Genomic DNA, 13,844 nt, shown 5'->3' with positions numbered 1-13,844 from the left:
TTTACAAGAATATTAGTGAAACATAAATAAATTTGACCATCAAAATAATAAATCTAAATTAGTCATTGAAACAAAAAAAAGTCAAAAAAAATATGTTTGAGGAGGATTAAATATTCATATGGGATTATATATATATATATATATTTTATTTTTTTTAAATAATAAAAAATTAAACTAAAATTACTTTTTTTTCATTTCCGTTAGAGGAAAAGGGTATATGTAAGTCATTTGTATATAAGTAGGTGTATATATGAGTCATTTTCATAACGAGTAGTATATCAACTCTAACTAACAAAGTTAAGGGGTATATCAGACCCTTTTCCCTATACCCTATTTTAAATAACTTGGTGTAAATAATTATATTTCCCTTTAATTAATCATTTTGCAAAAAATCAAACAAGACAATGGAAACATTCACTCTTTCTTCATTTTCCCCTATTTTTCATTGGCAATGGAAAAACTAGCACGTTCCAAGAGCCAGACTTCAATGGCAGTCCCAAAACGCCAATTTCTCATGGCAGCAGCACGACGCCTATGCCTTCCCAAATCCACCATCAGAGGCGTAGCAACTTGTGCTTCACTTGTTAGCACAACCCACTTAGAAAATTCCCCAAAATCTGATGACACATTTGTCGTCCAGAAAATTTTGTGGAACCTAAAACAAGGTAAGCCAGTAACCAAGTCTTTACATGGTTTAAACCCGTCTACTTTTCTTGAAGTTCTTGTTGATTGTCGTGATAATTTGCATTTAGCACAGAAATTCATCAACTTGGTGTCTGTAAATTGTCCTAATTTTAAACATTGCACGAGTTCATTGAGTGCTACTGTACATGTGTTGATTAGGTCTAAGAGGGTAGCTGATGCACAGGGTTTTATCTTAAGGATGATTAGAAGAAGTGGGGTTTCAAGAATTGAGATTGTGGAATCTTTGGTGTCAACTTATGAGGTATGCGGGTCGAATCCATATGTTTTTGATTTGCTGATTAGGACTTATGTACAGGCTAGGAAGATTAGGGAGGCTGTAGAAGTATTTAAGTTGTTGCAAAGGAGGAATCTTTGTGTTCCGATAAATGCGTGTAATGGTCTTCTAGGAGGGCTTGTGAAGATTGGTTGGGTTGACTTGGCATGGGAAGTGTATGGTGAGATGACAGGGAGTAGCATTCAGCCAAATGTGTATACCCTCAATATAATGGTGAATGCTTTGTGTAAAGATGGGAAAATTGAAAGCACGAATCCATTTATCGAAGAAATGGAAAAAGAAGGGGAATCTTTCCGGATATGGTGACTTACAATACTTTGATAAATGCATATTGTCACGAGGGGCTTCTTGAAGAAGCCTATGAAATGACAAACATTATGAAAGCTACAGGGTTAAGACCTTGTCTTTTAACTTATAATTCTATTCTCAATGGTTTGTGTAAGAATGGACAATACGGGAGAGCAAGGGAACTTTTGGTTGAGATGGAAGAGAGTGGACTGGCCCCTGATACTACTAGTTATAATGCATTGCTTGCTGAGTGCTGTAGAGCTGGTAACGTGCTGGAAGCAGAATCTGTTTTCAAAGAAATGTTGTGTCGAGCTATCATTCCTGATTTGGTTAGTTATAGTTCACTTATTGGGTTGTTTTCAAGAACTGGTCGTCTCGACCGCTCATTGGCATACTATGAGCATATGAAACGCAAGGGTCTTACACCAGATAATGTAGTCTACACAATTCTCATTGGTGGGTTTTGTAGAAATGGTTCTATGAAGGAGGCTATGAAGATGCGTGATGAAATGCTGGAGCAGAGTTTAGTTATGGATGTGGTGACTTACAATACTATATTGAATGGGTTATGCAAAGGAAAGATGCTTCATGAAGCTGATGAGCTTTTCAATGAGATGTTGGAAAGAGATGTAAATCCTGATTTTTACACTTTTACCATGCTTATCAATGGATATTGCAAGTTTGGTAACATGGAGAAAGCACAGACCCTGTTTGAAGCCATGCTACTGAGAAACCTCAAGCCTGATGTTGTGACATATAACAGCTTGATTGATGGATTTTGTAAGGTTGGTGATATGGAAAAAGCTTTCAGTTTAAGGGATGAGATGATCTCTGTAAATATTTCTCCTAATTATATTACTTATAGTATTCTCATAAATGGCTTTTGTAATAAGGGTCGTGTAACTGATGCATTAAGACTATGGGATGATATGATCATCCTAGGTATCAAACCTACTATCGTGACTTGCAACTCTATTATCAAGGGATATTGCAGGTCTGGTGATGCTTCAAGGGCAGCTAAGTTTCTGAACAAGATGCAGTCCCAAGGACTATTTCCTGATTCAATTACGTATAATACTCTTCTTGATGGGCTTATAAGAGAGGAGAATATGGATAAAGCGTTAGATTTGGTTAATGAAATGGGAAAACAAGGTCTGTCACCTGATGTTATTAGCTATAATACCATACTGGATGGTTTCTGTAAATTTGGTAGAATGCAGGAAGCCAACATGCTGTACCGGAAAATGGTTGAGAGGGGTATTAACCCTGACAGATACACATATACATCATTGATAAATGGACATGTCTCTCAGGATAACTTGAAGGAGGCTTTTCGTTTCCATGATGAAATGCTGCAGAGGGGTTTCATTCCTGATGACAAGTTTTAATCACCTTGCTGTTTGAGCCCACTGAAGTGTATGACCGTCAATTTCTGCCGTTTCTGTGTATTCTGCTTTTTGCAGTGCCCTCTTCTAAATTTGATATTTTGACATTAGGGAATTGCTACCTAATGTGAAATATGCTTGATTGATTTGAGGAGAACTATGGAGAAATCACTTGCTGGAACAGAAACTTATGGGTGCTCAACTGGACATCTGCTCTCTAAGGAACTGTGTATTAGTGAGATATTACCCAGACAGAGAGCGGTGCTTCTTCAGACCCCTCACTTGTTGCCATCTGTATATCTTGATTGGTTAAAGAGAGAGCTAGTGAGGGCCGGAATGGAATATCGTATGTAGTGTTAAATCCAATCTGAAGCTCTTTCGAACAAGCGAGGAACGAGTGACCACAAGCTCCGCTTAAGCGCAGTGCTAGGCGAGGTTTGGAACCCTACCATCTATTCTCTATGCATCTCAATTGCTTCACACCTCTACTTGGTAACCTCCATACAATGCCCCTTGTTTTGTTCTAGCCCTATTCTATTACCAGACATAATTGGGAGAAGCTCATCCGAAACTAGAGCTAGAAACACTTTATTTTGTTTTGTTTCCGCTCTCTAAGGAACTGTCTGTAAGTAATACATTATCCAGACACAGAGCCGTGCTTCATTTTCAGAAATGTGCTTTTGGCTGCGGTGACAAACTTAAGAGGGCTTTTTAATAGAGCTGTGATTAAGATTGCCATCAAGATTGAATATGCAGAAGTTCCTCTTTCATCTGCGAGTTTGATAGTTCACCCAGTGGACTCACAATTTGTCAAAGAGCACAGTATGTACTAAGTTTTGACCTTAGTTTCTTGGTTCCCCTCTTGTTGCCACTTCCTGGTGATGTTATTATCATGTTAGATATCACATATAATATAACCACTACAAATCAATATATTCCCCACATAGGTTGCAACTTTTGCAAACAATGCATAATGTTACATATAGCCAATGACTCTCTATATTGGATATTGTGTTTTCTTGAGCTTGTGTATGGTATGGTGTCTAAACCTATGTTGCTTGGAATCTTCAAGAATGTCGTCGGGTGTGTGTCAGATCCTCCATAAGTAGTGTATTTTTTGAGGATCCGACAGGGGTGCAACAATATTCTTGAGTTTCTTTTGATTGTTTACTTGGTGATGTACACTTTGTTTGCTTGTGGTTCCTAGTTATGAGTTATGTTGTCTTTGTGGAAAGCTGAAAATTTAAACCAAATGCTTTTGCTTCAGGAACGATGACAGTGAGATCACAAGTGAATCAGAAAAGTTATCCATGGCTGTCTAGCGTTTGCTGTGAATGCCATTCACGGTATGTTGATGACACATGGACTGGCTGCCATTACTTTCTCCTGATTAGCTGGTTTATTAATCTGTTCATGACCACATGTTTCATCAGTGAGCAAGAATTGCTAGTAGCAGTTCTCAGAAGTGTATCAAAGATCCAGTTGCTCTTGTGTTATCAAACTAAATGAGCTTCCATCATACTCAATTGACCATAAAACTACAACCCTTCACTAAATTTATGTCCGGGACTTTTTGGAGAAGTGATTATGAACTGATCAGACTTCAAGAAGATCTGTTCCATAGATTGATTGAGGACATAACTTTGATTGAGTTCCTCAGGTTACAGATGTCTGGACTACTTGAGTTACAGTGGAGAATATATGGATAGATTATATATATAGATTATAGTGTACAGACAAAGAGTTGACATATGGTTACTGTGTAAAACTATAGTGTTGCAGTACGTGAAAATTTGCTTGGTTCTTTTATTTGAGTTGGACAATGTTGAAGTAGTTTTTGCCATAATGCACATCTCATGAACAATTTGGCACCAGTTGGTTGTGGAAAGTGTTCAAGATTGGATTTGAGGTTGATGAAAGTTTTATTCATAACAAAACAAGTTGTACATTTTTTCACACCCATGACAAGTAAAATATTTTCTCCCTTTCATTTTTATTTGTCCACTTTTAACTTTACATGTCCTTCAAAAAATAATGATTAATATTAGTATTAAACCACAACACTCGTACTAGTTGATTTATAATTTTAGGTCTTGAAAAACTGATTTGAGTAATAACAAATTAATATTTAGGGTAAAATAGAAAAAAATAATTTTTTTTAATATGTTTAAAATGACAAGTAAAAATAAAAGAGACAAGGATTAAAAATACACCACTTTTTTTTTTTAGTTTCATACATAAACTATTGAAAGTGTCAATTTTGTATATAAATTATAACTTATTAGTTTAACAACTACACATTACTTTTATTACACTCTCATCATGGTGTGTTTTTAGGTATAAAATTCAAACATAATTTCAGTGTGTTTTTGACATTTATCTATTTTTAAAATAATGAACATATAAAAATAATTGAGAAATATTAACAAAAGGTGATTTGATGTTTCAAAGTCTATTTAATTTTCAGTTTTGAGTACCTTTTTATAAAAGACAATTGAAACACTACTTTTTCCCCAATTGTTTATATCAAGGATAATGCTGGAATGCTGGAATCAGGGGCGGATCTATGAAGGGGTGTGGGGGTGGCGTGCTTCGACGGAAACTGGAAACTCTATATACACATAGGTGTATATATATATATATATAATATTTATATAATTATAAAGTGTGCCACACAGAGAACAAAATCGGCTTGTGGTGCCACGGTAGGAGGGCAACTTTAGAAGGCTTATGTTGCGGGTTCGAATCCAATTTGTACCTATTTTTTTTAGAAATTTGCTGTAGACATTTTTTAAGGAAAAAAAAGGCTCGAAGCACGTTTTATTTTTAAGCACGTTTAAGGAAAAACAACTAGCACATTATTTTTATTTTTTTTATAATTGTTATTGACTTAAATTAAATTAATTGCATTATTACTCCTTTGACATTTCTTTGATTTGATTAAATACAAATAAAAGTGTTCTCTTTCTCTTCAACTATTTCCAAACCCTTCTTCCTCCAAGTTTCAACTTCTCCAAAATTTTCATTGCCCCATTCCGAACCCAAATTACTTGTTGTCGTTGCCGCCCACCGCCCGTCTTAGCATTCCATACAACAGCTAAGCCTCATTTGGGTGCTATTGTTTTCACTTTTCTGCATCCATCCACAACCTTTTATAGATTGTAAGTTTGTAATTCTATTTTTGTAAGATTTTTTTATTTCTATTTCTTGAGTTCTTTTAAGTTTTAACGAGTGATGATTGATTTCAAATTAGACAAGAGTTTTGATTTTACTTTGATATTCTAAATATCTAATGAACATTGTAAGACATTATTGGTTAAAAATTGTGTGATATGAACCATGTTAATTTGAATTAACTATGACTTACCCTATTAAATTTGAATTAATTGTGAGTTGAATTGAATTTTAATTTTTGTAGGAAAGTGTTCTAGTTTTGTGAATTGAGATGGAGAAGTTTCTTCCGAAATTTAATCATTTGCAAGCAAGTTCTAGTACGCATGTCGATCCTTCTAGTCTTATAAATGACCTTAATTTAGGTTCACTTGAAGCCGATCCAAAAAAAAGAGTACCAATTGCTCACTATAACCCTCGAATAAAGGATGAAGTGAGAAAACATTATATTCAAAAAGGGCCTTGTCAACCTAAAATGGATTCATATCCTCCAACTAAAATTGGATAAAGAATGCGTCGATTTTGTAAAATTTGGTTTGAAGGTTCATATTCTAAATGGTTGGAGTATAGCGTGGAGAAAGATTATGTCTATTGTCTATGTTGTTATTTATTCAAAGATGATTTTTCCATGGAAGTACAAGTGAGTTTTACACAAAAATGGGTTTTAGGAGTTGGAATAGGGCACGTAAAAGATTCCGTAAACATTGGTGATGTTAATAGCATTCATAACAAATGTTTCAACAAGATGCTAGATTTGTCAAATCATCATCAATCAATTCAAGTTGTTATTGATAAGCATTCTCAAAAGTAAAAAAATGAGTATCGAATGCGTTTGGAAGCATCAATTGATGTGTCAAGACTTCTTTTGCAATATGGATTACTTTTTCGAGGTCATGATGAAAGTGAATCTTCAACTAATCAAGGCTTCTTTCTAGGATTCTTGCGATGGCATGGGGACAAACATCCGGATGTGGGAAAAGTGATATTAGAAAATGTCCCACAAAATGATACTTTGACTTGTCCTATGATTCAAAAAGATATTGCCAATGCTTGTGCAAAAGAAACATTGAAAGCAATAATTGGGGACTTGAATGGAGATTACTTTGGTATATTAGTTGATGAGTCAAAAGACATCTCTCACAAAGAACAAATGGCTCTTGTTTTGCGTTTTGTTAATAAGAATGGTGAAGTAGTTGAACGATTTATCGGTCTTGTCCATGTTAGTGATACATCGGCATGTTCATTGAAGAAAGCGATTTATTCTTTGCTTTCCGTTCACTCACTAAGTCCATCCAAAATACGTGGACAAGGTTATGATGGGGCTAGTAATATGAAAGGAGAGATAAATGGGCTCAAAACTTTGATTATGAAAGATAGTCCATCGGCATATTACATTCATTGTTTTGCTCATCAATTGCAACTAACACTAGTGGCTATTGCTAAAAAACATTTGGATGTTGAAGACTTTTTTGATCATGTTAGTAATGTGTTGAATGTTGTTGGAGGATCTTTCAAGCGTAGAGACTTACTTCGTGATCACCAAGCCAAAAAGTTAGAGCAATTATTTGAATCCGGTGAAGTTCAAAAAGGCCAAGGATTACCTCAAGAACGTGGGCTTCAAAGACCAGGTGATACTCGTTGGGGATCACATTTCAAAACTTTAGATAACTTTATTGTTATTTTCTCATCTATTGTTCATGTTCTTGAAGTGATTGAACTTGAAGGGTCCACATCAAGTGATAGAAATCAAGCGAAGTATCTTTTGACAAGGATTAAAACATTTAAATTTATTTTTGTGCTTCACTTGATGTTGAAAGTGTTGGCAATGTCAAATGATGAGTAAGATTTTACAAAAAAAAAAGATCAAGATATTGTTAATGTCGTGGAGTTTCTTAATATTACAAAGAAAAGATTGCAAGACATGAGGGAAAATGGATGGGAATCTTTGTTGGATGATGTTTCCTCATTTTGTGATGTGCATGATATCTTGATTCCCAAGTTGGATGAGTCTTATTTTCCCGGAAAGTCAAAACGTAAGTTTTCGGGTGTTAGTTATGCGCACCACTTGCATGTTGAAGTCTTTTTTATTGTCATTGATGAGCAACTTCAAGAGCTTAATGACCGTTTTGATGTAGTGAGTAGTGATTTGATTCTTGGGATGGGTAGCTTGAATCCGGTCAATTCTTTCTCTAATTTTGACAAAGGTAAAATCATGACTTTAGCAAAGTGTTATCCAAGTGAGTTTGATGATGGAAAAATTCGAGATTTAAGCTACCAACTCGATACTTTCATTATTCATATGCGAAGTGGTAATCCCAAGTTCTCCAACTTGCAATGAATTCGTGATTTGGCAAAGGCATTGGTTGAAGCAAATCTTGCGGAGACTTATTCACTTGTTTATTTACTTTGTAAAGTTGACTTTGAGTTTACCTGTTGCTACGGAACTGTGGAGAGAGCATTTTCGTCAATGAAGCACATAAAAATGAAGTACGGAATAGTATTGGTAATCAATATTTAAATGATTGTCTAGTGTGTTAAATAGAGAGTGATGTATTTATAAATGTTAGTAATGATGTCATTATCGATCATTTTCAGAATATGAAAACTCGTCGAGGACAACTGTAAATGAATGATGAATATTTAAAATATTAGTAATATTATTGAAAGTTTTAAATTTGTTAACTTCATGCTTTTAGTGTGGAGTGTGGATTTGTAATATCTTATTATTTATATTTTATTGATTGATTTATGATATATATCAAAAAGATGAATAATTTAATCAAATATAAAATTAATTTAATCGATAAGTCTATTTGGCATCCACGAACTCTAAATCCTGGATCCGCCACTGGCTAGAATGCTGAAAAGATACCCCTCTATCCCAGTAGTGATTCCACTTAATCTAGCTTTATAGATAATTATATAGTATTCAAGTCAAGTGACTTTCAGTTCAATCTCATTTTTCTTTAATGAAAGTTATTGGTGAAGTCTAAGACATTTTATTTCAATCTCATTTTTCTTTAATGAAAGGTAAAGGTGAACTCTAAAATTTCTTATTTCGATTGTAAAGTAAAAGAAACGTAGAATGGACATAATTTCACTAGCGGTTTGTGTTTTCGATTCAAAAGGAATGAAAAATGAAATAAGAATATGTATGCACTATTTATGAAGTGGATTGGTTATCTTTAATCTTCTTTTTCCTATCTTCTTCTTCTTTTATACCTTCAACTATTATCGGTTAGCAAGGCAAAATCCAACATTAAATTTGTTTGAAAACTATCATGCTTTTTTATCCAAATTAATTTCCTTTTTTAGGAATGCAGGGAAGAAGTCTTTTCTTTAATTAATTCTTGAAAGCCATTAATCCTTAGTTCTCTCTCGCGCGTTCTGCATCAAATAAGAAATGCATGAAAGAAGTCTTTTCTTTCTATTGATTCTCTAAAACTATCAATTCCGACTTCTCTCTTGCGCATCAATGATCCCAATAAAAGTCACTTGAAAACTTTTTTTTATTAGAAAGTTCATACGGAAAAGAAATTAATGATTAATATGATTAAGTTTTGGATAATTGATCAAACTATTTAAAATGTAGCCATGGATAACTGATTCTTCACACCATCTCCTCATCTTGAATCTCTCAACTTTGGCCTTCCAAGCTATCATCAACATGAAGAAGACCTCCATTGATTCTAATAAGATCCTCCCGATTCTCTTTGTATTATCATGACTTGTGTAGCTCAGGATATCAGTCTAACATAAATTGTGCTGACCTTATTACTAATTGCACAAGTTCATGGTGAACATATAATGTGTGTTTGATATGAAAGTAGAATGAAAAGAATTATCTAGTATTATTTTAGTCTTTAGTGAAATTCGAATTTGAAATCTCATAATATAAGGATAAGGATGATAATGCGGCGGGGCGAGGTGGATTTAAGGCTATACGGGCGGGGTGGGTAAAGATTGTGTGGGGTTGGTTAAAGTGAGTTTCTTAAAAAACTATTGCGGGGCGGATCGGGTATATATGATTTATGTGGGTTCAAATTTAATTTTAATTTTGTTACATGTTATAAGAGTGATGAAACATTTTTTATTAAGACAATTTTCATAAAGCTAATATTCAAGATAGTAAATGAAAAATTGTTTAATAAAATAATTCAATTTCTTACATGTTTTCCAATTGAGTTCTAAAAAAATAAAATTTTAATCTATTAAATTAATATAACTTCATGAAAAAAAAATTATTTTTATAAATTTTATTTTTAGTATCAAACTTAATTAGAAAAAGAAAATATTAAAAATATTATGCGAGACGCGTTCATGTGGGTCGGATCTATGCAAGGCGAGGTGGAACATGTTGAAAATGAAAAAAATTATTATGCGGAGTAAAACAAAATAGATTAAGTTTTTTGTAGATTAAACTCAACCCGCCCCCTCCAACCCCCACCATTCCATTGCCATCCCTACTCATAATTTTCAACCCCTTCATTCTCCCTTTAACCCAATGAAAGACGAAGAAGCGCTGACAGATGGAAGGGCTAGTTACTTTACATGACTTTTCAAATTTACAAAAACTAAAGTATAATAATATTTTATTTTTTACCATTGTCTTGGTCTCCCTTGAGTTCCACAATAATGTTTGCTTATGAAACCTTTTTTCGTGTGGCTCTGATCTCTTTTCGATTGCTTTTTATAAAAAGTTTTTTGATAGGAAGGATTTTTCTTTGAATGGAGTGCTATGCAGTATGAATACGGTCAATGGTAGAATGAGATTTTTCAATAAGAGAAAAAATTAACACACTAAATAACGAAGGATTCAATAAAGAGGGCTATCCGAACCCCTAATGGTAAGGTGTTCTCCACCACTGAATAGGCATAGTCAGCTTTGATGTGGATATCCAACCCGGCTGAAAAATCAAAATAAAAATATCTCATCTTCCACGAGTAGTACTATTTATACGTATTATATGCCCTTTGATGATATTTGTGTGATTGTGTCTGTCCATATTGATCAGACTTGTTATTTATAAGAATCCCAATTCCGAAACTCTCCAATGTTATCATCCATTTACGTCGTCGTCGTAGCCTTTTTTTCATTTCTCATCGGTCTTCTCTTCTACTTCATCCACTTCCGATGGACTCCATCGGCACTGGAAAAACTTCACCGGAAACTTCCACCAGGTCCACGAGGTCTTCCGATAATCGGCAATCTCCACATATTAGGTTCCCTCCCTCACCGTACCTTCTACAACCTCTCCAAAACCTACGGTCCATTAATGTTCCTAAAACTCGGCAACATTCCAACTGTGATAATTTCATCGCCGGAGACCGCCGAGCTCATATTGAAAACTCACGACGCAATTTTCGCAAGCCGGCCAAAGCTGAAGGCGATAAATTACATGGTTGACGGTACTAAGGGTTTAGCGTTTGCACCTTCCGGTCCACGGTGGCGCAATAATCGGAAGTTTTGTACTCAAGAGCTGCTCACGGCGGAGAAAATCGGGTATTCTGCCGGGATGAGGAAGGAGGAAATTGGGGTTTTGGTGGAGAAGGTGAAGGGATTTGGGGGTGAATTGGTGGTTGTGGATTTGGGGGAGAGGATTGGGGATTTGATTGGGAATATGACTTATAGAATGTTATTTGGAGAAGGGAATAGTGAGAGATTTGATTTGAAGAATATTGTCAAGGAGATGGTGAGATTGAGTGGAACTTTTAATGTTGCTGATTATGTGCCTTTTCTTGAGCCATTTGATATCCAGGTATGTTTTCTATAGTATTTTCTCCCTCTCATATCAGTAAACAAAAAAACTTTTGAATTTGACGTAAATATTAATTTCGTATTTAAATTATTGACAATCTTAAAAACATATTTCTACTTGACTAGCTAAACTTAGATACATCTTTCTATTTGACTAGTTAAACTTAGATACACCTTTCTACTTGACTAACTAAACTTATATACATCTTTCTCTTGTAGGTGCATAAGACTCTTAATAAAAAATGAGAGAATTGTTAAAAATACCTTTAAACTTGACGAAAATTTAGGAGTGTATTTCATTTATGTTGTAAGATCGGAGGTTGTATTTAAGTTCAGTTAGTTAAGTAAAGAGGTGTTTCTAAGAGTATCAATAGTTCGGGAATAAAACTAACTATTGGCGCCTAGTTTAAGGATATTTTCAATACTTCTCTCTAAACAAAATGGTTAATTTTACTAATTTACCTTTTATCTATATTGATGGACATCACGATGATTTATACTAGCATATGACATGTGAATAAATATAATTGGAATGGCTACAAAGTAATTAATGAACTATAGATTAAACATAATTGAAAATTACCATTCTTGACGAGATTTTTCATAAGTCAATTTGGATTCTACATTAGCCAATTTTTATGAACTAAAGTGGGCTAGGTTGAGAGAGACTCAGCTAATAAATGAGTGGATTAATAACTCACTCAAACTTAGGCGAGTTAGTGAATTATGTATTCATGGACTAAATTTTGTCACCTTGAGATTGCTCTACTTAAGTGTCATGCGTACACCAATACGGGTTCCCTAACCCAGAGGTCTCGAGATTAAACTTTTATGTAATATATTTTGGTCATACACATGTGTGATTTGTGAAACCATGGATGTTCAGGGCTTGAATAAGCAGTTGAAGGAAACAGGAAAGCGTGTTCAAGAAATATTTGATACCATAATCAATGAGCATGAACAAGATGCTAATAACTACACTCACAAGAGCAAGAACAAGGATCTTGTCGATATCATGTTGTCATATCAAGATAATCCCAACTCATCTTACTCGATTGATCGTGCAACCATGAAAGCTATCCTTTCTGACATGATTGTTGGAGCCATCGATACTTCACACACTTGGATAGAATGGGTGTTTGCAGAAATCATCAAGCATCCAACAGTAATGAACAAACTCCAAGACGAGTTGACATCTATTGTAGGACTTGATAGAATGGTTGAGGAAGATGATTTACCTAAGTTGGAATACTTGGAACTAGTGCTCAAGGAAACGTTCAGGTTACATCCTGTAGCGCCTCTTTTAGTTCCTCGAGAATCAATAGAAGATGTTGTGATAAATGAATGTTACATACCAAAAGGATCACGGGTTATGATAAATTGTTGGGCGTTAGGACATGATCCTAAGATATGGTCGGATAACGTTGAGAAATTTATTCCTGAGAGGTTTATTGGCAAGAACATCAATCTTCGTGGACATGATTTTCATTTACTACCATTTGGATATGGGAGAAGAAGTTGTCCAGGAATAAATCTGGGGTTGATTACTGTCAAGTTGATAGTTGCACAATTAGTACATTGCTTCAATTGGGATTTGCCTGATGGCATATTACCTGATGATTTGGACATGACTGAAAAGTTTGGTTTGGCAGCTCCAAGAGCTCAAAATTTGCTTGTTATTCCTACTTACCGTCTACTCTGTTAAAACGTTATGCATCCTATTTTGTTCTGTTTAAAATATATTTCTATCCTAGTCGCAAATTTGTCCAGTAGGATGCGTCCTACTTTGTTCAATCCACATTTTGTGTCTAAGTTTCCTCTTTCGAGTTTCATTAAAGATTATTCATTTATCCTATTGATCTAGAAAATAATGGAATAGTAATCACAAGATTAAACGAAGAATTCGTATGGTAGAAAAGCAATAACAACTTAAATTAGGATACAATGTTCATACTTTGGACATAATTAATTCTAGAATAAGGGTGTTTAATCACTCAGAGTATATGGTCCCTCTTTTGTCCATCTCGAATTGGAGGGTTCACTTTGTTACTCATGGTATTGAAAAATTTGAAACTTCGGTTGTTGATTTGGGTAACATTTATGAACTTGACACTTCAGCTTGTATGGCCTCATGTATATCACTTGTACTACAACATGGAATATCATGTATATCACACATAGAAAAGATATACATTAGATGTATATATATCAAATGTTTTCTAAATAAGCTTAAATAGCACATTGAGTCAATTTTCTTTTTAAA

General features: G+C 34.5%; 2 protein-coding genes and 1 pseudogene across 2 annotated transcripts; all 3 read left to right on the top strand.

Moving 5' to 3' along the window:
• The first annotated feature begins 392 nt into the window (after window positions 1–392).
• LOC102602165 (pentatricopeptide repeat-containing protein At5g01110-like) lies at window positions 393–4,461 on the top strand (annotated as a pseudogene).
• A 2,188-nt stretch (window positions 4,462–6,649) lies between these two features.
• Window positions 6,650–7,666, top strand: LOC107061201 (zinc finger MYM-type protein 1-like). Its single transcript, XM_015310037.1, has one exon. It carries the CDS (start codon window positions 6,650–6,652, stop codon window positions 7,664–7,666), a length of 1,017 nt encoding a protein of 338 aa, XP_015165523.1.
• Window positions 7,667–10,445: 2,779 nt separating this feature from the next.
• On the top strand, window positions 10,446–13,393 carry LOC102601832 (cytochrome P450 CYP736A12-like). Its single transcript, XM_006350330.2, has 2 exons — window positions 10,446–11,582; window positions 12,468–13,393. Exons 1-2 carry the CDS (start codon window positions 10,878–10,880, stop codon window positions 13,284–13,286), a joined length of 1,524 nt encoding a protein of 507 aa, XP_006350392.1. The 5' UTR covers window positions 10,446–10,877; the 3' UTR covers window positions 13,287–13,393.
• Window positions 13,394–13,844: the final 451 nt, after the last annotated feature.

Source organism: Solanum tuberosum, unplaced genomic scaffold (genome assembly GCF_000226075.1).
Source record: "Solanum tuberosum cultivar DM 1-3 516 R44 unplaced genomic scaffold, SolTub_3.0 scf00123, whole genome shotgun sequence".
Taxonomy (NCBI): Eukaryota; Viridiplantae; Streptophyta; class Magnoliopsida; order Solanales; family Solanaceae; genus Solanum; species Solanum tuberosum.
The sequence above is the reverse complement of the archived record's forward strand: the minus strand, read 5'-3'. Positions and strand labels throughout refer to the sequence as shown.

Excerpts from the sequence above, each read along its gene's own strand:
- LOC102601832 (XM_006350330.2), top strand. The coding sequence starts at position 10,878 with ATGTTATCATCCATTTACGTCGTCGTCGTAGCCTTTTTTTCATTTCTC. Across the intron at positions 11,583-12,467 it reads TTGAGCCATTTGATATCCAG|GGCTTGAATAAGCAGTTGAA; the intron begins GTATGTTTTCTA and ends ATGGATGTTCAG.
- LOC107061201 (XM_015310037.1), top strand. The coding sequence starts at position 6,650 with ATGCGTTTGGAAGCATCAATTGATGTGTCAAGACTTCTTTTGCAATAT.